The sequence below is a fragment of the Gallinula chloropus genome, assembly GCF_964237585.1.
Source record: "Gallinula chloropus genome assembly, chromosome: 1".
Taxonomy (NCBI): Eukaryota; Metazoa; Chordata; class Aves; order Gruiformes; family Rallidae; genus Gallinula; species Gallinula chloropus.
Window position 1 is genome coordinate 52,426,159 of NC_140085.1, and position 27,467 is coordinate 52,453,625.

At 39.2% G+C, this 27,467-nt stretch overlaps 1 protein-coding gene across 2 annotated transcripts in view; it reads right to left on the reverse strand.

Annotated features, from left to right (window-relative positions):
* Nucleotides 1-22,369, reverse strand: part of NR1H4 (nuclear receptor subfamily 1 group H member 4) — a 37,796-nt gene extending 15,427 nt beyond the window's left edge. The window contains exons 1-4 of one of the 2 annotated variants that reach the window (XM_084271947.1): nucleotides 22,346-22,369; nucleotides 15,905-16,044; nucleotides 5,640-6,002; nucleotides 368-508 (exon numbers count right to left, since the gene is read on the reverse strand). In XM_084271947.1, coding sequence (XP_084128073.1) covers nucleotides 368-508; nucleotides 5,640-6,002; nucleotides 15,905-15,989 — 589 coding nt within the window. In that variant the 5' untranslated portion in view covers nucleotides 15,990-16,044; nucleotides 22,346-22,369. The remainder of the gene's footprint in view (nucleotides 1-367; nucleotides 509-5,639; nucleotides 6,003-15,904; nucleotides 16,045-22,345) is intronic. The other variant, XM_084271948.1, reaches the window with a different exon arrangement.
* Between the last annotated feature and the right edge of the window lie 5,098 nt (nucleotides 22,370-27,467).

Below are 27,467 nucleotides of genomic sequence, written 5' to 3' on the forward strand. Positions count from 1 at the left end.
TTCCTGCTCTGGCTTCCACAACATTGCAGATGCCTCACTCCTGTGGAGTTTCCCACAGATTTGCTTCTTCTGACTGCTTTTTCTTTCCACTCAAGCTGTCATCTAGTGCAGGACAGCCCTTCCTTCACCATTTTCTCAGCTCATACACTCTTGTATCCCTGACCACCAACCAAACCTGGTTGCCTGTAAGTACATTTCTCTTTTTCAACGGGATTTGATGCACAGGCACGACAGCATCTGTAACGCGCCTTCCCCCTGCCACGTGATATCTTTTATAGTTTTATTATTAAAACCAGCCCAATTAAACAAATACGAGTATTTGATGTGTTCTCTGCACACTCTGTGATGCAAATACCTGTATACATACATTCAGCCAGCATGCCCATTTGCTTGCATTTCCTTAGGCGGCACTCCTGGCACTTTCTCCTCATGTACATATCCATCTCGCAGTTGCCTCCATTTTTACACTTGTATACTGCGTTTTTTGTGATGCTTCTTCTGAAGAACCCTGCACAACACAGCAGTGACACAGGTAAAACACTCAAAGAAGCAAAGTAGTCAAGTTGAAGAGCATTTCCATTTCCACTGAATTCTCTGGATGACACATGTTCTGCTGCACTCCCGAGTTTCTTTCAGAGCATGGAGTACTGTATTCTTGATGTTTGTTCTGAGAGTAGTATCAAAGTAATGCAATTTAATAAATCAACATGACAAATCACATGCCTGAACATTAGACATTAGCCCAAAGTAAGGTCCCAAAACTCTGAATGTTGGGAAAATTCAGATCCTCACTTGAAACCTGGTTGGACACCAGCGCTAGAGCTGTGGGGTGATACCGTACAAATAGCCAGTGAAAAGCAGTCACATAATTTCACCTGTGCAGGCAGTTCTACTGGTGTTGTCACTGGATTTGCTCAGTACTGCACAGCAGTTACTGCAAATGGCAACTGATCCAAGGAACTGAGAGGGCCTCTCCCCAGCTTGTCCGAATCGCCTATTTGGCTGCTGTCTGTCACACTTCTGAGAGTGTCATGATGGGCAAAATGTGGAGTGCTCAAGATAGGAAATAAAAGAATCATCACAAAACAACAGAGTCTCTGCTGCCAGTCTTTAATGTTTCCTGAATTTTTAGTGTGACTCACTATGCCATCACAATCTCTTTACATTGGCCTTTGTGTGGCAGAGACTATTTAGCATCAACTGTGGAGGGAATTAACTCATCCTGGCACAGGAGGGAAGCTCAGTTGTCCCATCTGAGGGCAGGTTTCTGAAACTGACTCTTGGGAGCTTTTGCTGGCATGTCACTCATTTGGAGTGTACTTCAAACTAGAGCTCTGCATGAATTTGCACTATCCAGAACTACTCATAAACCTTCTGCTTTCTCATTGCCACTGGCTGGCACAATGAAACCACAACCATTTTCCAACCTGGCACTTTGATGCACTAAGAGAGGCATCAGATAAAACCTCCCATACTCAAATTGTAGGGAAAACTCAAATGCAAATCTGAGTTGGCTGTCCACTGCAGGATTTGTCTGTGTGTTTTCAGAATGCATCAACCTAAGATAACATCCCACTGAATCTAGGCAAGAAAGCAGATGATATGATGATTTTACTATTGTCAGATGACAATTTCCCAACTTCAGCCCACGCTTTTATAATTGCACAATCTCTTCCAAGCACCAGTGTGTAGCTCCTGGTAAAACAATTCCACTATCTGGTCAGAAAAAATCTGGTATTTCTCTGAATCTGCTGTATTTCCTGCTTGAAACCTCTTCCATGCTGTCTGTTTTACTGGCTCCTTTTCAGATAAATACACTTGACTGGCATCAGTCTCTTTTGAAATGCAGATTGCTTAGAACCTCCGGCAGCTGCAGGCATTATTTTTATTCATCATTCACAAGGTTTTTAATTCATTACCATTTACTGGTCAGGGAAGGGAGAAAAAGGCCTGGATTTAAGCTGTAGGTTCACAGTGTCAATTAAAGGCAACTGCATCTGCTTTGCAACGTTTATAAAATGTATTTGTTAAATCTAACGCCTTGCAATTCATGGCACATTAATTAGTAGTGAATGTTGAAAAGTTCTGCATGACTATTTGTGACATTCTAAGTTTGATACTTTTTTTCACCCTGTCCACAAGGTATGTGTTTGCCTTTTCATGGAACAGCAAAGAAAAATAGTTTTAGTAAATGAATTTTTTACAAGTATGAAAGCATGTGAAAGACAAATGCAAAACCAAGGATGCAGAAAGATAGGAGCCAATAGAATTTAGGCAGTCAAATATTTTCTCTTGAAAACAAAGTTGTTAAAAAGTGAATGATGTGAAATAAAAAATTAAATATATTTTTGGCAAAAAATAGTTTTAACCCTGCTCTTGTTTCAGTTTTATCATGAAGTGACTGTTGAATTATTGCCTTCTTGAACAGACTTCTTCATAACTAGTTTTTAAATTAGCTTTTTGGTACAAATAGAATTTCTATAGATATTATTCACTAGTAATTCAGAATGAACTTAAATTGCATTAAATATTCTATGTGTGACCTTCTATAACAGGAGCTGTTTACAGAGGTTCAGAGGTAAATCAGAAATAGCATCTGTTAAACTAATGACACGGCAGCACCAAAAGATGAAGGTTTTTCTTTTCTGGCACAGTCAAACTTTTATCTGAGCTTGCCAAATCACAAAAAGATTGTGTTGGCTGGAAATGTTGAGTTTGCTTTGTTCTCTTAGCTAGTTATGAATATGATTAATTATGGCTCGATCTTACCCGATACTACTGATGCTGATTTTTCTTATGGAAATGAGGAGCGTTGAAGTAGGACAGATGGTAAAAGTGTAGGTGAAAGCTTTGTACATATCTCTCTTTGCCTTCCTGATGGCCAACTGCTTTGAGTTTTTAAATTTAAAAGTTTTTGAAGTTCACAGTTGCTAGCAAAGCACTTGGTCCACTCTGGCAAGACATGCTACAGTGCTCCTCTCCCCATGCCCATGGGGTGGCGGTCCATGTGTGAAGGTTAAAGGTTAAAGCAGGACCCTTCTTTGCAAGAAGACTTCTCAGTCTGGCTTGACTTGACATCAAGTGTTATTAGGAGTAGTGTGAAGATTGCAAAAGTTCATGCCACCAGCAGGAATTCACAACTAGCTTTTCTCTCAGCAGAACTGACTCTGTGGCTTCTCTGATGTCTTTCTGCAGAGGTTGTCTTAGAAATGACCTCTGCAGTAGCAGGTTTTAAAGCACAGCACATTGGTCACTGTAGTGTAGCAATGCCTGTGAACAACCTCATCCTTCGTGGACCACAGCTACCATGCCATTATTGCTAATCAAGGCAGCATTTTCTGAGTGATAAGTTAGCGGTGAGAGAAACCTCAAGGAAGCTTTTTTTTTTTTTGTGGGATTTTTTTTTTTAATAGTACTGCAGGTTGCATGAGATCAAATGTTCTGTTTAATCTACTTTTGCACAAGATGTAAAACATTAATGAAATAGTGCATAATTATTTGTTAACAGATGGTAATGTATCACAAAATATATAGAAATGTATAGTCCTGCCCATATCTTTTGATTAATATTCTCATGATGGACAATAAACAAGATTTTAATATTCGTTCCTCCTGCCTAAGAAAGAAAACCAAAAAGAATGGAGGGTGTTGCTGAATGCATTATCCAAGAAAGAAACGAAAGAAAAAATTAACATATTCATCACAGAGGACTGAATCTCATAAAATTATTCACAAAGCCTCCCCTTTTGAATAAGAATGTCCACGGCATCAGTGGAGCAAGGGTGCTGCAAGGTGAGCACCAGTCCTACAGAAAGGAATCTGCATATTATTTTGGACACACACTGAGCATGAGTCAACAGTCTTGTCACCAAAAAGAAGGGCTAATCTCATGCTTGGATGTGAGAGACACGAGGTAGTTTTTCTACTGCACTGCTGGGAGCACAACTGAAGTACTGAGCCCAGTTTTAGTCACCGTGCTTTGAGGGTATGTGACAAATTCTGCAGATACACAAGAGTAATCAGAGCTTTAGATAGTATCCTCTGCACCTTGTCAAACAGAATTACTGTCCTCAGCACATCTTGTTACTGAATCAGCTGGTACTTTAATCACATCTAAAGTTAATTGTAGAAACAGAATGCATTATCTTTAAATAATTCAACTTTTACTATGTTGGATTAAAGGTACTATTCTTTGTAATTGGTGTTGCAGTCATGAAACAGAACAAAAACATAAACCAAATTGTCCCAATAAAGCAGTAAAATTATGGTTACATGGAGTGATTCAAACTGAATCAGTAGAGGGATGAATACATATTTCCTTTCATCATGGGTTTTAGTCTGAGTATTTATCTGATGGTTTTAACCTTCTCCTAGAAACATACTTTACAAATTCCATAGCTTGCAATTTTAAGTCTTTGAAAAATTACTAAAATATTTAATAATGATGTTAATAAACAGCTTGCTGCCAAAGTAATTATATAATTACTTGGAATATTCACATTAAAATTGGTTTATAATGGCAGAATTCAAATGATTTAATTAATATTTTGTGCTTTTTGAGACTATTAACATGGGAAGGAGAAAGATATTAATTTTTTTAATTGAATTTATTGAGAAAAACTGTATGACCCTTGAGTGTATTCATGTTTAGAGTGGTTGGCCAGCATGTTCGGTTGTGCTCTTAGAAAGGAATTTGTAACAGGTAAAGCAAAACCCCCAAATTAGTTCAAAGGTCAGTCTCAGTGACGGTGACCTCCATATTAAGATATTTTAGTGCTTCAGTAATGTCCATGCTTTAACCTTTTGCCATAGAACAGAAATGACAATGAAATATTTCTTCACAGAATAATATTAAAAACTGGGTCATTATTTTTCTTTCTATAACGTACCTCAGCCCTGTGACAATGACTCTCTTTAGGTACAGTAGTTACTCCATCCGCGTAAATTTGGCAATCATGTTTCTAATAATGGCAACAATTTTTGTTATCCCAAATATCCTGGCACCAGCTTGTGAATACTGTTCACCCAAGAAGCAAGATGTTTATTCTACAGATACCTCCTGTTTCCCAAAGAAGCTCCCTTCCTAGGAATAGGGACTATCCCTAGAAGCAAGTCCAGGACCAGAAATCCTTTCATTTCACAAACCTGAAGACACCTGCCATATCCTTTGGGACCTGGTGGAAAGAAATTCTTTGGGAACAGTCTGCAGGTGGGAGCTGACAGCTTTCACTTCCTTTCAGCGCGCAATACATTTGGGATCAGCGTGTAGCCGATTTCTAGGACAGCTTAGCATTGAAATCCCTGGGGCCTCCACTCCATGGGTTTGCTTCCTTCCAGAGCCAGAGATCAGCATCAAGAGCTGCCAAGATAGCCTGCCAGGCCCCACATGGAAGCTCTTCTTCAGTTTACTAAGAGCTAAGGATGGCTCAAGAGTTGTAGGCTGGCCAACTGTGCTCTATATTCACATAACACTGCCAGTCCGACTTGGGGAAAATACAGAACAATGTACACCAGATCCAAACATAAATCTCTAAAGTGATTAATGATTCAGATACAATTAAAAAGAAAGAAGGGAACAAAAGTTCAGAAGCTGCTGTGCTTATTAGCCAAACTGTATTCTGTAATTGATTTCATCCTACCTTTGCATCCTTCACAAGTAAGAGCGTTGTAATGGTACCCAGAGGCTTTGTCACCGCAAACCACACAGAGCTCTTCGCCTTTCACTCTTCCCGTGGAATGACCCAACCTAGGCTTTTTGGCTGCAGGGATGTCCATTATCTCTGTCTCCCTGGTGAAAAAGGTCTCTGAGGGTATTCTCCTGAGCTCGTACATCCCGGGGGAATACCATTCCTCATGCTGCGGAGGGTAGAAGCCTAGGTTGGAGTAATAAGGCGGTGATGAAATCTGAGGCTGAACTTGGGGAAACGGCACATTGTTGTACTGTGTGTAAGGTGACACATCTGCCTCTTGCACTGGAGAACTCATTGGCTCTGAAAGGACACCTGGAAAATAACAAGGCAAACCCAATTTCTATCACTACTATAAAACTGCAGTTATTAGTCTCCATTTACAGACATTCATCACAAAAACCAAGGCATAATCATAAAGATTGCATCATCTGAGCTCAGATTTGCTGTGGTTCTGGTCTTACACAAATACACTGCAAGGTGTTCTAACAGCAACTCTGCCATTCTCAGCCACTCCTTTATTACTGGTAGAAATGTCTAGCACTGGCATTTACATAAAAATAAATCTTGAAAGATACTGTGCAGCTAATCACATAAATGTTCAGTTTATAGGAAAGAGAAATCCACACTGCAGAGAAGTTAGCAACCCAAATGAGGGCTCACAGCAGAATAAAAGAAATCCAAACAAGAGACAAAAATCCTATGGCATTGGTGAAAGTTAGACCCAGACTGAAATATCATGTTCATTTCTGTTCAATGCATATGTCGTGATAGAGAAAAATGGCACTGATGAAAGACAACAAGAGTGAGGCTTCATTAGAAGACAATGAGCATGAAATAACTTCTTAGAAGAGCCTGAAAGGGGAAAGTGAGGTTACCATGAAGGAGCAGGGAAGATGTTCCTAATAAAATCAGCGAAACGCAGCCTTCTCACCAGCCAGCCTCCAGTGGCCACCAGGCCAGCCTCTGCTACCCAGTCCCTAGCCCCTAAAAGCCTGTGACAGTCAGTGCAATTCTCATATGAAGCACCTATGAGCCAACATCAAACCTGTCAGTCGTATGAGGAATGGCAACCTTTCCTGTTGGGATCAGCGTAGTTTCTGGATGCTACCTGAACTTTGGCCATTAATAGCAGGTTTACAAATGCAAACAAACTAAAGTCTTTTTTTTTTTTTTGTCTATACTACAAGTACAACAACATCTAGAAGTCCCTGGATGGTGTCATTAAAATTAAGCCCATGTCAGCCAGCTGAAAAGAGTAATTTAAAAGTTATTTGCAAACTATTTCATATTTTGTGTTGGAGAAAGCCACATCTTGCTGTTTCATGAAATCACTGACACAATTCCTTCATTAGTTCCAAGAAAAGAATCTGAGAAAAATGGTGTGCATTTCCAGGAAGATACTAAGTCCCACTTTTGTTGGAGTCAAGAGCAATATTTACAAGGAAATCATAGATTAATGTTCATTGGTGACCATTACTTAACAGTGCTTCAAAAGCACTCCAAAAACGTTTGCTGACATAACATTGGTTCTCTGGCAAGTCTTCATTTCTGAGAAATCTGAAACAATGAAGAAATGCTAACAGTTAAGAAGAGGGAACATCTGCAATGACAATAATAATTGAAGTCCATAGCGTGGGATTCTTCTCTCTCTTTTGTCTCACTTCAATCTGTCCCAAAAACAAAGCTTTTCATTTCACCTACATTTTCACTTTCAAGGTCTCATGCTTTTGCCCTGTAGCCTTCTGCCCTTCCTACTTTACTGTGCTGCAGAGGCTTTACAAGTGTGTTGGATTTGTATGAGTGCTATATTGTCCACAGCACATCTTTCTCAATGGCAAATGCCGAGGTCCCAGTCAACAACAATCAGCAAGATTTACGTCTGGAAAAATGTGACACAAAACCAAATGAGGATAATGGTGCCATTTATTATTGACAATTAGTTTTAATTATGGTTACATTTAGTTGCTTCAGAAGAGGCCAGGGCCCCAAGTACTACACTAGCAGAGGCAGAAAGCACTCCTCAAAGCTCTTTAAATAAACAACACAGACACGCAGAGACCTGAGACAAAATACATGCATCTTGGGGGCTCCATGGAAGAGTCTGAGGTGAAGTTAGAGCTTTGTGCCTCAAACACAAACAATCACTGATATCTGCCAGCTGCAGTGGTGACAAAACACATAGAGGGTGAGGACAACAATGATCTGATGCTGACCTTTATTGTTTGGTATAGGTTTAATGGGTGGGTGGTCTTTAATTATATTTACCATTTGTTGAGACTGTTGGTTATTAAGACTGGTCAAGATACTTCAGGTACAAAAAATCTGGTGGTGTGAGATACACAATCATTAAACAAACCATTCAGCGTCTCTTTGGAAAGGAATCTGTTCACCGTGGAGACCTAAGTTGTCATTTGTTAGTTAGCAATTACTCAGCTGATTGAGTTCACTGAAGAAAAGTGGGATTATCCCAAAATGATGAAGAAACTGTTGATTTTTAACTTTATGCCATCCATAGGAAATTCCACAAAAAGCTCTGTACCAGTCACCTGAATTCCTCAGGCCTCTGGAAGAGCAAGAAGAGAAGGCAACACTCTTTTTACAGCAAAAAAGTAATCTCATGGCTTGTTAAAAAACTCAGGGCTGAGAAAGAACCGCAGCACATGCTGAGACAATCTTGGGTGTTTATTTAAACCACTGTAGACTCATTTGGGTTGCAGATATGTTTACGAAAATTTTCACTATCATTAATTCTACTCTGAAGGAAACAAAAAATTCTGAGTCTTAATTTATAAAGTTACATGAGGGAAAAGAACTTGATGAGCCTGTATATCGTCCTTTTTCCTTCTGTGTCACGCACATAGTTTAACAATTCAACTGAATTAAGTCCATGGTCAGAGCAATGGAAGAGAAAAGAGAACACGCAGGGTCAAAGCTAAGAGAACATGGTCCTGTTTTATATAAAACAGGTCTACAGTTAAAATGCTAGGAAGAGCTCAGATACTACAGTTATGGAGGCCAGACTGAATTTTAGTGATAATTAGGTTGTAACTATGTAGGTTTTCCCACTTTAGCTTAAGGTTTTTATGTTTGAGGTTTTTTGGGGGGGAGGGAGTTTTTTTTAAAGTAGACCTGTTACAAGGTTTGGAGAGTATCTGTATTTCATCCTTAGAAATAACTTGGGCTGACTCAGTGACACACCATTCTCTACCCAGAACAGACCAAAACCGGTTGTCAAATTATTTGTTAATTGTCAGAGAGTCTAGAATTAAATATTTCACAAAACGCTCTGCTCCAAAGCATTAGCAATCTAAAATCATTCCTAAAAATAACTACTTAAAACTGTGTCCTTCAGGAAAGGTTATTTCAAAATCAAACTGGTATTTTTTTTAGTTGGAATGCCCTTTTACTCTGAAATACTATCTTTAAAAAATTGAAACAAATTAAGAGGTTGAAATTAAAACTAGATGCCTTGAAATTATTGGGACAACGTATTTCTATGACCTGATCCAGAAAGCCTGGTCTGAGCTGTGTTCCCCAGCCCTCTGCGTGCACGAGGTTTCCAACAAAAGCTGAAGGGGTTCTGCTTGCTGGGGCAGATGGTGCACTGCTCTGTCCTATGTGACATTTGGAAACCACATTGATTTTTGGAATTATGCTTTGGAAAGTACATGTGAGTGCAGAACAAATAGCTTCTTATCACAAAAGAAAACTAATCTTATCTCACCAACCAGAATGTACATGTGCTTTTACCCAGATGCATATTAGTAGAAGTCTGAGATGGGCTGGTCTCATGGCACTGTAAAGCACAAGCCAGCCCACTGGGACTGCTGGAGTTGCAGTAGCACAAAGCAGTGAAAGTGAAATCAGAAACGAGCTCACCAGAATATATCTATATTTTATATTTGTGTGCTCTGAACTATTTTGAAACAGTTACCTGTTTTTCCTTTCCGAAGTATACCTTTCACATTCTTAAAGAAAGACTACATAAGCAGACACAAACGTGATGTTACTTATAGCTGTAGATATTTAAGATTATATTTTGCAAATAAATGTTTTTCAATGACAAACATTTTACAGAAATCAGGAAAGATTACCAATATCAAAGTCAAACCTTCACATAGATGTGGTCACCATTTTACAAGTATTTTTCCACAATACCATGTGCAACTGAAACTCATTAGAGATTTTGCTTTTGTTCCTTTAAATTTTACACAGAATATTTTACACCACAAGAACTGAAGAAAATATTTTACATAGACCTAACCACTTATAGAAATGAAAGAGAATTTTTCTTGTGGGAACTAAAGAATGTGTTTTCAATTTGCAGAGTTATACTGAGGTTATGTGCAGATTGAAAACGTATTTTGCTCAGAATATTACTGAAATTACAATGAGATCACATTTTAATGCAAAGTTATTGTTGCATTAATATAAAGCTATTTAAAGGGAGAAAAAATTCAAAGCAAGTTTAAACTAGGAACCTCTGACTCTCCGTAGGACACTTATGAAGGAATTTAGAGTCAGGATAAAGTAATCTGGAAACCATAACAGAACCATTAATGAAAGCATGATTTTAATTCCAAACAAATTATTTACAGATCTTTAAAGATCACTTGGTCTAAACAACCTTCTAGCATCCTACAGTTTCAAAGAAGAATATAGGCTCAGATGACAAACACGTTCGAGTCAGAACATGACAATATCCTACCTTAAGGTGTCTTCCGTCTGAACATTTCTTGAAGAAAAAATACTCTCCTTAAGGTACCCAGTCCTCCTTTCCCTCTCTTTTTCTTATTTTGTTCCCTAAAGACTACAGATAAATAAAACTTCTTAATTCTGCTTTGTCTATAACCTGTTGACTTCTTTACTGTGAGAACTTTCTTTAAGACTAGCAAAGGAGTGACACAGGCCAGAGGTTATATAGTTTACTGATTAACTTCATTACAGAGAAACTTGTTTGTAAATGCCTGAAACAAAAGCAATGTCCATTGTGGATCTACCTGGATAAAATTTGGTTACCATTCAAGGGGATGCCTCCAAGTAGCCTAGCTATGTAATTTTGTACCTATTGTGGTTTACTTACAACAAAAAATTTATCAATACATATTTTGTGATGTCAGGTGATGCTGTGCAATAGATTAACTACTTTGGCATCACAAGAAGCACATTTTAGCTGACTGGATTAACAGATTTTTTTAAGCACAAAAATGTATTCTCAAAAAAGGCCAAAATGCACCAGCCATATTGGACACATCTGTATGATAGGACGGAAAAGCACCATAGAGATGTCCTTGCCCCAAGGCCAAACACGAAGGATCAATTCTTATCAATGGGATAATTCTAATCTTAGGGGTAACTAATTCTCTCCAGGACGCAGGTCATTGTTGCTCACCTTACTTTTCCAGGCCCATGTGACGGCCTCCCCATGGCTCTGAGATATTATTATTTAATATACATCATCTCAGTTCAGGGCATTCGCAATATTGTGAGGATTGTGTTGGATGCCACCATAGCACTACTGGGAAAACAGGAAGTCAGGATACAATGTGGCTCACCTTGGTTTGATGGCAGCTGAAGTGTGAAGGTACAACCCCCACAGAGACAGCATTAGAGGACAGTGCAGGATGACAGGAGACAAACTTACTGCAGTCTTGTCTACACTGCCTTTTTGGTAACAGTTGCTGGAGTAAGCCAATATCTTAAAGACACCTACTAAAGCGATCTAAGACAGAGCCCTGGAAGGGCAAAAAATTGAGTTGTGGCAAGATGGGCAGTCAAAGGTGCTGTGCCTCCTTCACTCTTCAGCCTCTTTCATTTAGCACTGTGGATGAGCGCACCAAAACCCCAAATCAGATTTGTGATCAGAAGTATTATCTGAGAATGACACCTGGAAGTAAATAGGCAGAGAATCAAGACTCAGACTGCAAGATTCCCCTTATTTCCTGGAGCAACACCCACTCCACGCTAAACTCCACAATGGCTCACTCGCGTATTTTGGTTTTGCCTCCTTTACGGTGTGGCTGTCCCCCTCAAAGCCCTGTTCATCTGCATTACTTCTCTAAATTTTTTCTCAGATTGCCACTCTGTTTAGTTTGGCTCTTTCCATAGTTGTTACATATACATGATTTTCTGTTTTAATTTGTGTTGGTTTGTTTCCTTTTGATTTGGGGGCCTGTTACGGGCTTAATTATCTTCTCTGCAGGGACAAAGCCAGATGTTGCATCAGCTGCCAGGTGGTGCTAAAGGCAAGTAGTTATTTAACATATCTTATGATCTTGAAGCAGTTTAATCAGTTTGGACACTTGATCCTACTACCTTTGTAAAATAAAAAAATAAGCATAACCAGAACAAATACAAATTTATCAAAAAGGAGTCAAACTTTTAAGCTCATCTTAGGCACAGTTCTGTGCCTACAGGAATTTTCAGTGGCATTTCATTCTTTGTATATTGTCAAATATTTAAGACAAGTTGAGAGGCATGGCTTTTGTTAGGTTTCACTTTTTTGTTTAGTCTTCTTTGTCCATTTCAATACAGTTTTTTAAAACTGCTCATTCACCCTGAAATACTTCTTTCCCAGACAGGGACATGTACAATGAGGGTAGCATTTCTTGTCTTGTTATAGTTTGATGGTGCATTACAAGAAAACATTTTCAGGCCATCAAAAAACCCATAAAATTGGTCTTTATTCAAATTTAGCAAGTAATAGTACTGACTTATCCTTCCAGGTTCTTAGAAAAAAAAAAAAATCAATCTCTGATAACTGAAATCTCACACTTAATATCTTTCAAATTAATAACTCCTATATAAAGTGCTTTTACCAAAAATAGAATAGGACTATTACTTTAAAGGCCTGCTACTTATTTATCATATAAATGATAGTTTGAGTGAAATGCTGTATATATTTCTGAAGCTATACAAATATATAAGCTTACCCTCCATATTTAAAATATGTAGGAGACATATTTGGTGTCTGTAAAGAAGTTCAGCTCGTTGTAAATAAGGAAGGGCACGTGATAACCATCAGGAGAATGATGATAGTGGAGATACGGGGATTTAACACATGTATTTTCCCTAATATGAAAAAATTTCAAAGGCAGTTGAAAGACATTTATCAAATACCTTTTTACAGCAGCTGAATTGCCAAGCCTGAGAGCAAGGCTTGTCAGCTTCAGCACAGTGGTGCTACTAATGCCCCTCAGTGTCTTCTAGGTCACAACTTGTGTTCAGTAAATTCAGGGCAAAGCCAAGGAGTTCGGATCAGTCTATGTCTGTCATTGTAGAAGTGTCCACAGAATAAATTCATGGCCCTAAAGTGAACGACCAAGCTCCCAAAAGTTTTAAAGGAGACCAGGACTTCAGTCCTAAATGACAAGGGTTCAAAAATGCAGGTTGGTAGGCATGTCACTTTCTTTTAGCACAGCATAATGAAATTGGGGCAGTCTTCACAAAACTGTCCCTCTTCAATTCAGTGGTGCTTGTGAAATAAAACTAGGCCTTAACTGAGGATGAGGCTTAACTGAGGATGGGAAGTATCAACAGAACAGGACCTGTGGCGTCCCACATACTTCTGGAGTGCCTTGTCCTCACTAGTAAAACCAGAGCTGCAAGGAAGTAAAATCTTGCCTGCAGACATTATAGAGGATGCATTTTATACATTTCCTTTTGTCCACTGCTTCAAAAAGGTGTTTTCTGTAAAGAGATCTAGGATGTTTCTAAACCACCTGAGTAGTGTGGTAGAAAGATAGAAGCAATTTTCCAGGAAGATAGTGTGGAAGGGAAGGACCCTGACTACTGCTAGCATGAAGATCCTTCCCTTTTTTGCATTTTGAGCCCTTTTTCCTAGGGACTCATAAGTGAAAAACTACAGTTAGAACACACAGCCTCAAAGATATAGATACTTTACCTTACACATACACTGTTAAAATAGCAACATACAATTTTCAGCTGCTGAGACATAGAAAATTTTCTTTTTTCTTTAAGCTGTTCTGAAACCTGCTGCAACTAGAAATCTTGAGAGCAAGTAAGTATAAGTGCCCTGGAATTACCATGGTGATGAGACTCACAGCACAAGCAACTCACAATCGACATTTCTTTTGAGAGACATGGACCCAGTGCTAATGTTTAGAGATGCACTTAGGTTTATATTTGAAGGTCTAAGAACACTCTCCCAGTAGACTGAGTGAAGAATAATGAAAAGATAATATTTTTCAAGGTTTTTTACAGATTGTCAATATGCATCTTTGACCAAGGACTGTTTTGTGTAAAGGCTGATATTTATAAGCCAACAATCTCTTGCTTGTATTACATCGGAGCTGTAATGAGTGAGAAGTCCTGGAACAAATCTATATTCTAAGGGTCATATAAAATAAAAGCTTTCTTCCTTTTTTCTTGGGTTCTCAAGTACCTACCTGTGTCAAAACTGAATGCTAAAAAAATAAATAAAATAATGCAAGTAGTTTATAAATATAAAATTGAGAGGCAAAACCAGTTCCTACAAGCATCTCAAAGACAGGGAGTCATATTTTCACAATGAGAAACTTTCTCTGTGAATTCAGTTGCATAATATTTCTGATGATTTTTTTTCTAGCTATAATAGCAAAATACACCAAATTTGTGAAGAGTTAAATTCTGAGAGTTGGGTGCCATCCTGCAATCTCAAGTGGCCATAGAAAACAGTCAGCTTAAGTGAAACACAGCAGAGGTGCTACATCTCCTTCCTAATGGGACCCTTGATTCAATCCCTTAGTATATTACTTCCTTCTGTTACAGAAATGTCAGTTTGAATTAAGTCTCCATTGTGTTAAGTTCTGAATACCTGTAATGCTAGAAACAATCTGTAAGGCCTTCTGAAGACCTTCCAATTCCTGAGTAAGATTTCAGGATGGAAGAAAAGTATTTTGCATTAACATACTTTCTTCTATTTTGAAGCCACCTGATCACTGCTGTTTAAAAGTAGTGAAATATTTAGTGAAAAAGTAGACATTGGGGGAGAAATCATCTTGATGAAAAGCTGAGGTAGTTCAACTACGTAGGACTTTTAAAGGAATGACTGAATAGAAAATTTGGCACCCTAAATTTGAACATTATCTTCCTCTTTGCATATCATGGCCTGACATTGGAATTAACAGCAATAACATGTTTTAGCTATTCATATATACTTTTTTAAAAACTGCAGAAATATTTCTCCCACCAAAGCCCAACACATTTAGTAAAAAAATACCCCAATAACATGCATCAATTCAATGGGATTTGCTTATCATTACTGACAGTGCTCTAGTTTAGCTGTATAAAGCTAGGACACTGGAGGTGATCTGATTGGAGAGGTGTTCCTGACATGTAAGAGCTCTGCATCAGGAGTGGCTCTGCCTGTGAACCCACACCCAGACCACTACTCTTGGTTCAGACAGATGAAACTGAAATGTTTTCAATTTTTCCAGCTCTCAAAAAGACAGGATTCTGGTCTTATTTGGACTGGAAATTTCTGAAGTGTTGCAGCTTGCTGTGGGGGTCTGTATTGTGTGTGAGGCCCTGAATGTATCATGTTACTCAACAAAGTTGCTCCTCTGCTGCCAAAAGAAAGGCTAAAACTGTATTACTTCTCTTTTTTTCCCCTTAGCAGTACATAGAAGACAGCTCCCCCATGCTTATAAAATATTGACCAAGAATTCTTCATTCATTAACAAACCCATGCTTAGCCTTGAAAAATTCAGAGCAGGGTATGCATTATAAATTTTCTTGTGAGCTGAAGTTAACAGCATAAGTTTTTTTTATGGTCTCAATAAGGCAATGGTCCTAATTTAGGTGAAATTGCTTCCATAAATTTGCATAACATGGAAAAGCAAATATACTGCGTTACAATTTTATTATAAATTAACTGAAAATATATCTGCTCAACTTGATTAAAATGATTCACACGAAGATAACACCCAGCCTACATACAAAGGTCTGTCTTTGCTGAATGGTTTCAGGTACTGTTATAATAGTGTCATAAAAACAACCTCCAAGCTCTGCTATAAGCACTGATGAGAGCAATAGTGTGTGGGACTTCATTAACACCACAGACCTATTATTTGTTATTGTTTCCATAGGGATTGAAGATTCAATAAGGTTAGCACGTGTCAACAACAGATTCTTAACTTGAGATTTCCATGCATTTTCTTCAAGATGCCTGAGTAAAGGACAGCTTGCTATTTTACCCTAATTCGGTGACTTACCAAATAAATGAGGACCTTCAGCAAGAGAAAATCCATCAGCAGTGGCTAGCTGGTGATGTCCTATTAAATTCAATTCAGATCCCATTTATTCTTCAGTTCAGGGGAAATCTGCTAAATAAGAAGTAGGTTGAAAGGAGACCCTGAAAGATATAAAACAAAAAGAATATTTTAAAAAAATGTAACTCATTTTTGTGTACCTACTGTAAGGCAGGATTCAGGAGGTTGTTTCAATATTTACTGTAACAAACATTGGCTTGGAGTTACAATATCTAATTCAGCCTTTAAATAAAAGGCTGCATCTAGTATGTTTTTTCTTTGCTGTGTATATTTTATGTGATCCTTCCACTGTTCATTTAAAACTAAAATTGGTTTATGCTCAACCTTATTCAGATATTCACTGACAGAAGCACTGCCTTGAACTGCTGAGGAGATGCTGCCCAGCACCCCTTCCAGGGATACCAGTTGTTTGCAGTACTTCTTCATTACCCTTTCATGTTTTCATTGTTTTTCCTTACTGAAAAAGTGGAAGTTTACAGTTAGGTCAGAAGAACCAATCCAGGAAGCACGAGTTCAATTTCCCGTGACTGGCTCTTTATCTTGCCTTCAGTAATTACCGTCTCAACAAGATAAATGGTGGCAAAAACCAGAAAGCAAAGCCTTGGTTTAATAACCAGGCTCACCCACCCGCCCCTTTTGCAGTTTCAAGAAGCCATGTGACTTTCTCTTGGCGGGGGTTGGGAGATGCTTGTGCAGCCTCACTAAGCAAACTTCCTAGTGGGTCAGATAGAGCAGCTTCATCTGAGGTTGACAATGGCACTGAATCCCAGTCTTCTTCTCTAACCACTAGGTTATTAAATAAGAGGCAAGAAGCCTGCCAGTGCCTCAAACTCAAGCAGAGACTGTAACTACATCAGCATCGCATCCTGGAGGAAGGTGTGCAAGAGGTTCCCTTGCCCAGGTCTGGCCAGCTGGGAAGGAGCTAAAAGGGATTCTAGGTCATGTAGGTGGGATGGGGCAGGACCATCAGCAGGAGAACATACACCTCCAACAACGAGGTGTCTCAAAGCCTATGCAAAAACCTCTTGGTGTCTGCATAAAAGTTGTACAGATGTGTTTTGCCTTGGTTTATACTCTGAATTCTTTTATTCTGTTTTATTCCTGTGGGACTGTCCCAGAGACAGTGTTGCCACTCAGTGAAGGCATTTGAGAGTCATAGCCCAGTTTGCTTCTTAGGGAGGGCTCGACATGTTTCTTAAGCACAAGCGAAGTCATCTAGCAAAAACATGAATGCAGCAGGAGGCCCCAGTCCTGAGCAGACTCGGAAGCAGCTTGCAATAGCAGCAAACACACTGTGTAATTATATTCAGATTTGTCCGTAAGGATTCATTAAGTCCTTTCTTAACATAAACAAAGGCCCTCTAATTAGGCAGATGCATTTTAAATGTCTGCCCACAGATAATTTAAACAGTTTACTCAGAAATGTCAGAAGCTGCTTGTATCACAGACCAGATAGGGTTCTTGCTGCAAATAACATGTAAACACACAGTCTCGAGTCTACCACAGAAACACAGTTTTGCAACAGGAAAAACTCCATGTATCTTGGTATGGGGGTTGGCCACCAGCCCAGCCACTCCACTATGCTCACGTCTACTTCCAACCATTTTATATTTGCTGGGGAAGGTATCCAGGAGGTGGGATGGCCACATGGCTGCAGGGTAGCTTTCTCATGAACTGCCCATGACAGATCCTTGGGAGAGGGTTCCTCTCACAGTCCATTGCAAGATTTCTGCTATGGGAGAAGACAGCAGCACAAACAGGACCCATATACTGGGCACTAAGAGAAACATCAAAATGAAGTATCTTCACAGGCCTCCTGAATATTTCTTTGGATTTTCTTGCTCAAGGCCAGAAGAGAGAGGCTATCTCCACCCTCTCCTCACGTCCAAGCCATCCAGTAGCTTTCTTAGAGCCCACAGGCATGCAACTCTTCCAGTTCCTCGCAGGATTAGTTTCTCCTGCGACCAGACTTGAAGATTATGTTCCTTCACTCCTCCTCCTCCTTCTGTTTCCTCCTCAGACCCTGTATTAGGAGCTAACACTACAATAGGTTACATGTCAGCAGGATTGTGAAGTTCTGTATGTTCATATGGAGCCTAGAACTTATCTTCTTAGGGAATGCTCCGTGTTCTATCAAAGTACTTGAAAGACTGTTCCAAAATGATGTCTATTTGAAAGTATTTTGTCAGACTGTCAGTATACAGTTAGACTTCCAATGCATAGCTTCTTAGCTTGTACTGTATGTGTTCTGCCTCTGTCTGGTCTGTGCTGCAAATGAGAGCACAAGCAAGGTATATTTTTAAATTCTAATATACTGTCTGTGTTTTCACAGTCTCTTTGAAATGTCTGCAAACTGCTTTCTTGTTTCTTTGAGGCTATTCCTTTTTTTAACGTGCCTTTAGATAATGTCTTTAACCTCAGGATAGACGTCTTAGAATCTATTATTCTTTATATACACACCACACAGACACACAAAAAGAACCTGGTGTTATTAATACCTCCTTGTTTACAATAAGAAACTTGAGGATCTATTTGTCATAACCTCCCAGTATGCTAGGACCATACAGGTTTTATAACTCTGTCACTCCTACCACATTTTATTGAATCTATCCAGATCAAATTTAAATCAAATGTTCATGATGATTTTACAGTTCCCACCTTGTTTAATACTTCATTTTCCATAATATATTTATCTGATGTAGACAATTTAGCAGGTTTGCTACTGTAAATTTGCCTGAACCCTTCCTTAAATACCGGTTGACATTTCACTTCAGTTTGCCCCTGAATCCAGCCTGCTGTGAGCCATCTATCCTGTATTAGGTTTATCCAATTAACTTCACCAATATTTAAAAGCAGCAGCTACTGATTTCCAGCTTTCAGAGCTACATCAAGTACACAGTATGGAGCATTTAAGCACCATTTATTCCAGACGCTCTTCAGTTCTGGGAAACAGTGTAGGTCACAGGCAGGGGTGGACTCCACTGTCCCAGAGCCAGTTTCACAACACACATCCTATCATTAGCCTCTTCTTAGCTTAATCCTCCTATGCTGCTGCTTCTGTGGTTGAACACCTGTGGTCCCACCAGGGTGCAACTCCCCTGGAGCAACTCCAGAAGCATTGATCTGACCAGTGGGATAGTCACACCCAGCAGACACACACAGGCACCCAAATTGCTAGCAACAAGGTCAGGTGACAGAGTGCCATCTCCAGCACTGATGCACAGAACCTCTTGGCAGAAGTATTCCTTCCAAAGATAGTCTGGAGCAATTATTTTTGGCTGCTAAGGTAAAACTCCCAGAATCAATTCATCTACATGAGCTGGGCTCAGTAACCATTCCCATAATTCAGATTTCTTCATGCAGCAAAGCCACACAGTAGTGGAATGCTTCTTGAGACTCACAGGCATCTTTGGTATGACTAAACATTCCTCGGTATTTCTAGCTCACACTTGCTTCCTTACATGAGGTGTACCTTCTAGCTACTCCTAGCAAGATGTATCTAGACCATCTTAGCCAACTTGACTGACACTCCATCTAAGGTGTAACAAAAAAAAAAAGCATCAGAGAGATAAAAGCTAAAATAAAGGCAATAGGTGCATAGGAAGTCAATGCCATCCTCCAAAATAAAAACCCCTCAGAGAAATTAGAGGCATGGGATAAATTAGAAAGATTTTTTTTCACCCCCCAGTAATTATTTAATTAATTTATTAATAAACCCATTTACTCCTCCTCCTTTTGAGATTATTTTCATAAGGAAAGATATACAGCAAAGCAAAACAGAGATTGGTACATGCAAAGTAAAATATAGATCCATTTGTTTGAAATTATATAAATAAATTATATACTAAGAACTCTGAATTACATAAAATTCTATGACTTGTATACTTTATCATAATTCATAACAATCAATGCATGATTATGTATTCTATATTTAACTGAGAAAATAGACATATATTATTATGTATGTGTCTTGTTTTTTCACCATATGTATGTGCATGCATGCTTACTCAGCTTTCTTATGGGATATATGATGCATACAAATATATAAATATGTATACAAATATGTACATGTGCGTGGGTGTAAGTTTCAGATTTATTGTGTGCTCTTATCAGTGGACTGCCTCTGACCCCACTACGGTCAATAATGAAGCTTCACCTGGCTTCTGTGTCAGCAAAACCAAGCCTCTTAATGACAAGGAATCACAGAATGGCAGGGATTGGAAAGGACCTATGGATATCATCTAGTCCACCCCCCCTGCTAAATCAGGTTCACCTACAACAGGTTGCACACGTCCAACCAGGTTTTCAGTATCTCCAGGGAATCCACAACCTCTCTGGGCAGCCTGTTCCAGTGCTCTGCTCCCCTCACAGTGAACAAGTTTTTCCTCATACTGAGATGGAACTCCCCATATTCCAGTTTGTGCCCATTGGCCCCCTGTCCTGTCACTGGTCACCACTGAAAAGAATCTGGCCTCATCTTCTAGACATTCACCCTCTAGATATTTATAAGACCCTCTCAGTCTTCCCCACGCTAAACAGACCCAGCTCTCTCAGCCCTTCCTCGTACAAGAGGTGCTTCAATCCCCTAACCATCTTTGTAGCCCTCCCCAGATTCTCTCCAGTAGTTCCCTGTCTGTTATCAACTGGGGAGCCCAGAACTGGACACATAAAGTCAAGTGGGCTCACTAAAAGACAAAAACATCATACTCTCATATTTTCAGGTAAAGTAAAAATATGTTTGAACATCAGTAAAGCTCCATGATAGTCTAACTGCCTTTTACCTTCAGAAGAAGGATGATTAAATCTATTTCAGTTACTTGGAAAATATATCAAAGCATTGGCAAAACTTTTTGGAAATATCAGGTCCATTTCCTTCCTTTTGTCTCATAATACCATCCTGTTCTTTACACATCTGGATGACACCCGCTTAAGGAAGAAATTTCAGTATCATCATTAATCGATGGCCCGATCCAAACACTGTTAACGTCAATGGGAAGATTCCTGTCTAGTTCCCAGGCTTTTGATCTGGCCTCATCGCCTTTTTGTGGAATATTCAGTGCAGTGCCTCACTTATTTGAGAGGCTTTTTTTCTATGCTCGTTTGTTTGGTGGGTTTTATATAATGTATCAAAGAGACATGAAAGCACGAGGAGGATCTGCGTTCCTTGTTTGTAGCCTTTTACTGCCAGATCATTTTGGCATGCACGGCATCGCGGGCAGCTCCACAACAGCTGATGCAAAATACAAGCAAGAATATGAGCAAGTTTGAGAACCAGAGGCACCACTGGTGCTACTGTTTTTGTTTGAAATCTACTGGTTAGATCACTTTTTTTTTTTTTGTAATATATTTAAAATCAGGGGAGCGAAGAGACACACAAAAAATACAGGATATTCTTACAACTTATTCTGAAGGAAAAATATATGTCTAAGCCAGTCACAGGTAAAACTGAAAACTCTACCAAAAATCTCAGTGGCATTCCCATAGAAGAAAGAATAGGGTTGGCTTCTGGCTGCCCCTGGGATGAGCTGCTGAACCCCATTTGACTGTGTCTTCTGTTCTCCAACATCTTTTTTCCAGTCTCGCCTGACAAAACTGCAAACCCTCCTATTTTTAAACTGGTTTTCCCATCTAGCCTAGTGGGACGCTAATCTGGTTTGGGACGTCTAGGTCCTCTGTAACACAAGCAAATGCAATAAAAATAACAAAAGCCAACCATGTCCCACCATGATCATAGTTTTCTGAAGATAAATGGTTAGCAGAAACACTAAGAATATAAGTGACATTTTCTTACAAACCTGGAAATGGTTTCAAATTGTAATTGCTTAAAGTGTGCAGCAATGCAATTTTGCTTGTGCTAATGTGAAGTAAGTGCTAAAGTCCTGAACTTCGGAAGATGCACCTGGAATCTGTACACAAAACTGTCAAACAAAGAAATTACAAAAAACAAATATAACTGTTCTGTTCTGGATTGGCCTCTGCATTCCCATTATTCACATTTAAAACATTTTCTGGTCCTAAAAGGATAAAAAATTAACAAAAATTTTAAAGCTGATACACATAATTAACTAGACAGTGCTATTGCAGGAAAGATTCAGTATGGAAGTTATACTTTCTTTTCCAGTGACACACAGAAGCCAGCCTTCTTTTTCATTATTTTCATAGCCTTAACATTTTTCCCAAGTGGAATTCCTGCTGTTGCTCCAGTTTTGTAGATGAAATTACTTCTCCTTATATCATTTTTCAACAAAACAGTAGCTTTAAAAATCCTTTTTTTTTTCTCCCCAGGACAAAAATCCATTAACATCCGCTAAATAATTCAAATGATAAAATTGCTTTTATACCACACAACAGCAAGAGCTATCAGTTTAAGGAATTGTTACTTACTGTCCTTTTCTGGAAGACTGCGGATGGCAGGATGTAAGACAGTTCTGTGCTCAGTTCAGTATCCTAACGATTCTCACACAGGAACATTTTTGTTTTGAGTTTTGGTTTTTGGTGGGGTTTTTTTTCCTCTAGGTTTAGCAGAAGCCTCTACTGATAACACAGTGAATCAAAGCTTGGGCTCATTGGCTCAGTGCCCTAATGGACAAGGATTACTCATTAACAATTCTTTCTTTGCGAAACTCTCCGTGCTCAGGCTGCATTAAAACATTGTCCGTCAGCAGAGAAACTCAAGATGCTCATTAATACTCCGGCTGGGTGCAGAGGGGAAGTTGACTCAAAGTAGGGTGAAAGTATCCCGTTGCTGATGAAAATGCTTTTCTTGCATGTGTACATTTTTCTGACACTCTCAGCCTCCTTGTCTTTCCCACCCAAAGAGCCCAGGTGTCATTACAAGACATACACTTGACTTCTAAGTATTTCTGTTATTCTTTACCCTTTTTTAGGGTAACTGAGCATTACACTGATTACTGACAAAGCAGACTGGGCTATAAACTACGGTATCACAGGGATTTGGGGGCCTTAAATGTTGCTTTCTGAATCTGTCACTCTAAGAAACCACATCATTTTGATTTGAGCTCATCTCATAAACGTTTAGGCATCAAACTGAGGCCCTTTACTTTAAACTTATGGGACTTGTGCACCTTTTGTGCACAAAGGCAAGAAATTGGTACCTGTGGATGGTGAATCACATCCTGGGTGGGCTGCACCACACCTGAAAATGCTGATCTCTTGTCACTGTCAGAAAGGGGACCTTAAACTACATCCTCGCTCACCTAGTAGAGGAAGTTTAAATGAAGCAAATCCAGGCTGTGCTGTTTCAACATCCCACCTAAACAGCAGTAATAATTCAGTGGTTTGCATTGCTAAACATATCCAGTGGGGATGAGTTAATCTGGCAGTGGTATTGAGGCAAATTTCAGCCGGAGGGGACAGCTAGCAGCATCGCTCATGGTCAGTGAGTTACTGTCTGCCACCTGGTACATACTCTCTGTCCTTCTCTACATATTTGCACTGTCTGATCAAGAGTGAATACATGGGGACACGAACTGTACCTCCTACTCCAGAAAGGAGAGGCATTGGGCAGCAAATACAGTCCTCTCTGGGAGAAAGGTGATGGCTGGTAGCCCTGAAAGTGCCTAAAGTAAAAGTCTCTTTCTTTCCCCCAGTTTAAGAGAAAAAAATAATTTTAAAAGGTATATTCTCCCTCAAACTTATATCAAGGAAACTCTCTATCCTTCTCTTTAAAGTGTAATAAAGTGTCCCTTGTAAATTCACCTGGTAGCTGGCCAAATATACATGGTATGACTGGTTTCTGAAGAGATCAATGGGAGAATGATGCCATAAGGCTGTCACAGGTCACTAGCACTTCCAACAGGGTACTGTTTTCAGGAATTTATGCCTAGAGTTCATGCCAGCCAGCACTGGCCGTATGCTAAGTTCATTTAAGACTAAGGTGCTCTCAGTCCTCATTTCTCATTTTCCTTTCACTGAAAGGTGTCATTACTGTAAATGAGATTTCTGGCTTACAAATTCATGTTTAGCAAAATTGACAAAGTACTTTCAAATAACAGAGATCTCCCAAAAAACCCTACTCACATGAGACAGGTGGCTTCTGCAACACCAAACGTGCCAACATCCCAGCTGACACTTTCCAGTAAATGTCCACTCCAGTGTGCCTAGGAAACACATGCCAAAAAATCCCCTTTCTCTTTGGCCACCCTGAGGCCAATGGTGGGATTTGTCCCTTACCAGGTGAGGAAGTGGAGGCTGGGCCAAGAAGTCCATCAAATGTCATATTATGTTACATGGAGATTTCCAACTCTCAGCTAATTCTGAGGACCTTAAATCTCTTTTTCATCTTTCAGCCTCCTGCAGCATTGGTCCTAGATAGTTGGTAGCACAGAGCAATTGCTATTTAGAAGTCCTTAGAGACTAGACTTCGATAAAGGTTGATCCCCAAAAAAGCATTTTCCTCTGTGTGGATGCTGGTTGTCAGACAGCAAAAAGCTCATGACAAAGGAAACCGAATTTAACACCACTATTCACTAACAAATTTGTTGCATTAAAATGTTTTTCCTTTCCTTACAACAATAAATAGGCAAGTGGCAATGTGGTGCTTTGCCCACTAATCAATACTTTCAAGACATTACTGGAAAAAGCAAAGAAAGAATCCTCATGATCAAAAGAGATGTTGCCTGCAGCAACAACATGTAGCATTACTATTTCAAGCCAAGTGTTCATATGTTATTGTGACTGATGTGCAAATGAAAACTGAACAGAAAGGAATTAGAGCAAATCAAATGTAACTTCTGTAGTGTTAGAAGAGACTGTATGCACAGCATCAAGGGAGAGAGGAGGAAAGGAAAACATTCAACTCCAGTTACTTAAAAGTAGAATATCTTTTTAAAGATAGCATTGGATGGTATTTTTTTTTAATTCCAGAAAATTGACATCCTAGAATTTCTCTAGACCATACTAAGATTATTTCTGTAACTGAAAAATAGCATGTTCTAAAATACATCCATGCCATTATCAGTGGAAATACATGTTCAGATACAAAAATAGGGAGATATATATATATATAAAAATACACATTCAGGGCTGGAAAGCAATCTTCCTGAAAAATACCACTTCATAAGCTCCGTGAAAGAATTGGAGGTTTTTGTCACAGTTAATGTTTGCTCCTCCTCCTGCTACTCTGCCTTTTCTCCACTGAAATAATTCACTTGCTCTGATGAGATAGCTCCATTGCCTCAGATATGAAAAAGCAAGACAAATCCTGCCAACAAAGTAGTTTCTCACCAAAAAGTGCTGATGGAAAAAGTCTAAACAGAAGGAGATGGTGGGGGCAAGGTAGGTTGGGCACTCATCTTCAAACATTTTCTCTTCACACCTCTGTGAATGCATCACAACACATTAAAAATATGAAAATAATACACCCCTACATGGCTGGTACCTTCTCCTTTTTGCATAGAGAATCCCGCCAATAGCTGTGTAACTTTCTGCCGACTCACAGCCAGTTGCTTGGAGCTACATGAGCTTTGTACAGACAAAAAAACAGTCACAACTAGCAAGAAACCTTGGGTCTGTGTTTGTCTGGTAGACTGAGGGATGTGTTTCTTGCCCAAGGAGCTCTTTCCCCTGTGCTGAGAGCTACCAGCACGAATGGTACTGCAGACAGCCAAGGGCTCGTCTGAACCAAACTCTGTCTCAGCGCAAAGCATCAGTTACAGCTCAGAAAGTAGTTGATTATAAACAGTTGCCACTAAACAGCAGAGTCACCTGCAGCTTTTCTTTCATCCCTGCAACACCCCTTATTTATTATTGCTGCACAGAGGACACACATCATCTACACCACTTTGGGTCATGGACTGTCTCCTCAGACCGGCCATTTCATCCTCTTAGGCCCTGTCAGAAATACCGTTATGTACCACTCTAATGAATAAAGGAAGCCTTTCACTTCTTGAAGGATGGCCAAAATAATCACCAGCTTACAATAAATTTTATTATATGAAGATAATTGAGCAATCTTAATAGATAAGGCTGCTTCTGTACAGGCTAAAAAATAGGAAAGGAATGGGGTGCAAAGTTTCAGTGAGTTATCTCTAGTAACTGCTAATCTTTTTTTTTTCTCCTTCATTTCTAAAGGGGAGGAATAACTACACTTCTAAGATTAAAGAAAGACTTACTAAACTAATCAGAGCCTCTTCATTTTAACTTGCTCTCTAATCATTTGCTTTCTGAACGGGGCAAAATTTGTTCACCAATCTTATGTTTTGCCCTGATGAAATCCAACATTCTGTCTTTATCACTTACATATTTAAAGTGGAGTGTCATGATGGCTAAAATGACCATAGAACAATCTGATCTAAGAGGAGGAATTCCTCCCTGCTGGCAAGCAGTTAATAGTTAGCCAACATGCTCAAGCAAGAGCATTATTGTTTTTAACAAGATACATCTTACAGCTGCCTGGGTGCAAGGGGAGAGGTGAGCCTATTTGGAATCAGCTACAGCATCAGATTCTAAACTTCAGTGTGGGGAACTTGGTCTACCTCCCTCTAGCTGACCTCTATGAACTTCAGAGCGTGCTTTTCTATGAATAAATTCTGGTTATTCCACATTAGATTATTTTTCATTATTTTCAATTTTAATTAAGGCACTGATATTACAAGGTCTTTTTTTTCTTCTTCCCCTCTTCTTGCTAGGGGTTACAAGTTTAAAAGTTCCTAGAGGAATCACAGCTTTAAATTAAATATGTCAGTACAGTAATAGCTGATAAGAAGTTATCCTAGAGGCCTGGGAGTAAAAATATATTCTATTCTTTCTTCTTTTTTCCCTCTTGACGTTTTGATCTAATACAGTACGAGAGTGATTGAGTTCAATAAGGGTTAGCCTTCATTTATGTAAATATTTGGAGAGATAAAATTATTATGAAATGTTGATCTATTACAGTAAATGAATGCACTGTCCTTTCATTAATAAGTAGTTCTTTTCAACTAAATGTCAAAGGTGACGAGTGAACTATTATTAAAAAATAAACATGGGTATTTTTAGATGGGGTTTTGAATTGCTAAAATATTCACACTAAGTCAGTTCTGCAAACTTTTAAACCTCTGCTCATTTCTTGTACTGTGTGTCAAGGAAAAAAAAGAAAAAAGTGCTTAATGGGATTAGTTCAGGAGTTAACAATAAGCCATATATTTCAGGATGGGAGAGGAAATGCAGTCAATCCATCATATGGATAGACTGTGTAAGCCATTGGAGGTGCAATAGGAGCCTCTGCTCATGCTATTTGGCAACCCAGAGTCACCACCAGCCTTTTAAACTCCGTTCCAAACTTAATTGTTCTAGAGGAGGCTCTGCCGTGCTCTGAAGCATTGCAGGAAGAGGACTAATTTCTTACTGAGAGGGAGAGCTGCAGAGCAGGCATCAGACCCCACACATCAACCCAGATCAAAGCCCAGCAGAACTACCCCATCCTTTCCCAAGAGGTCCACGACCATCCAGGGAACATCACACACTCAACAGGTGATGGAAAGCTCATTATATCTGCATGTATATC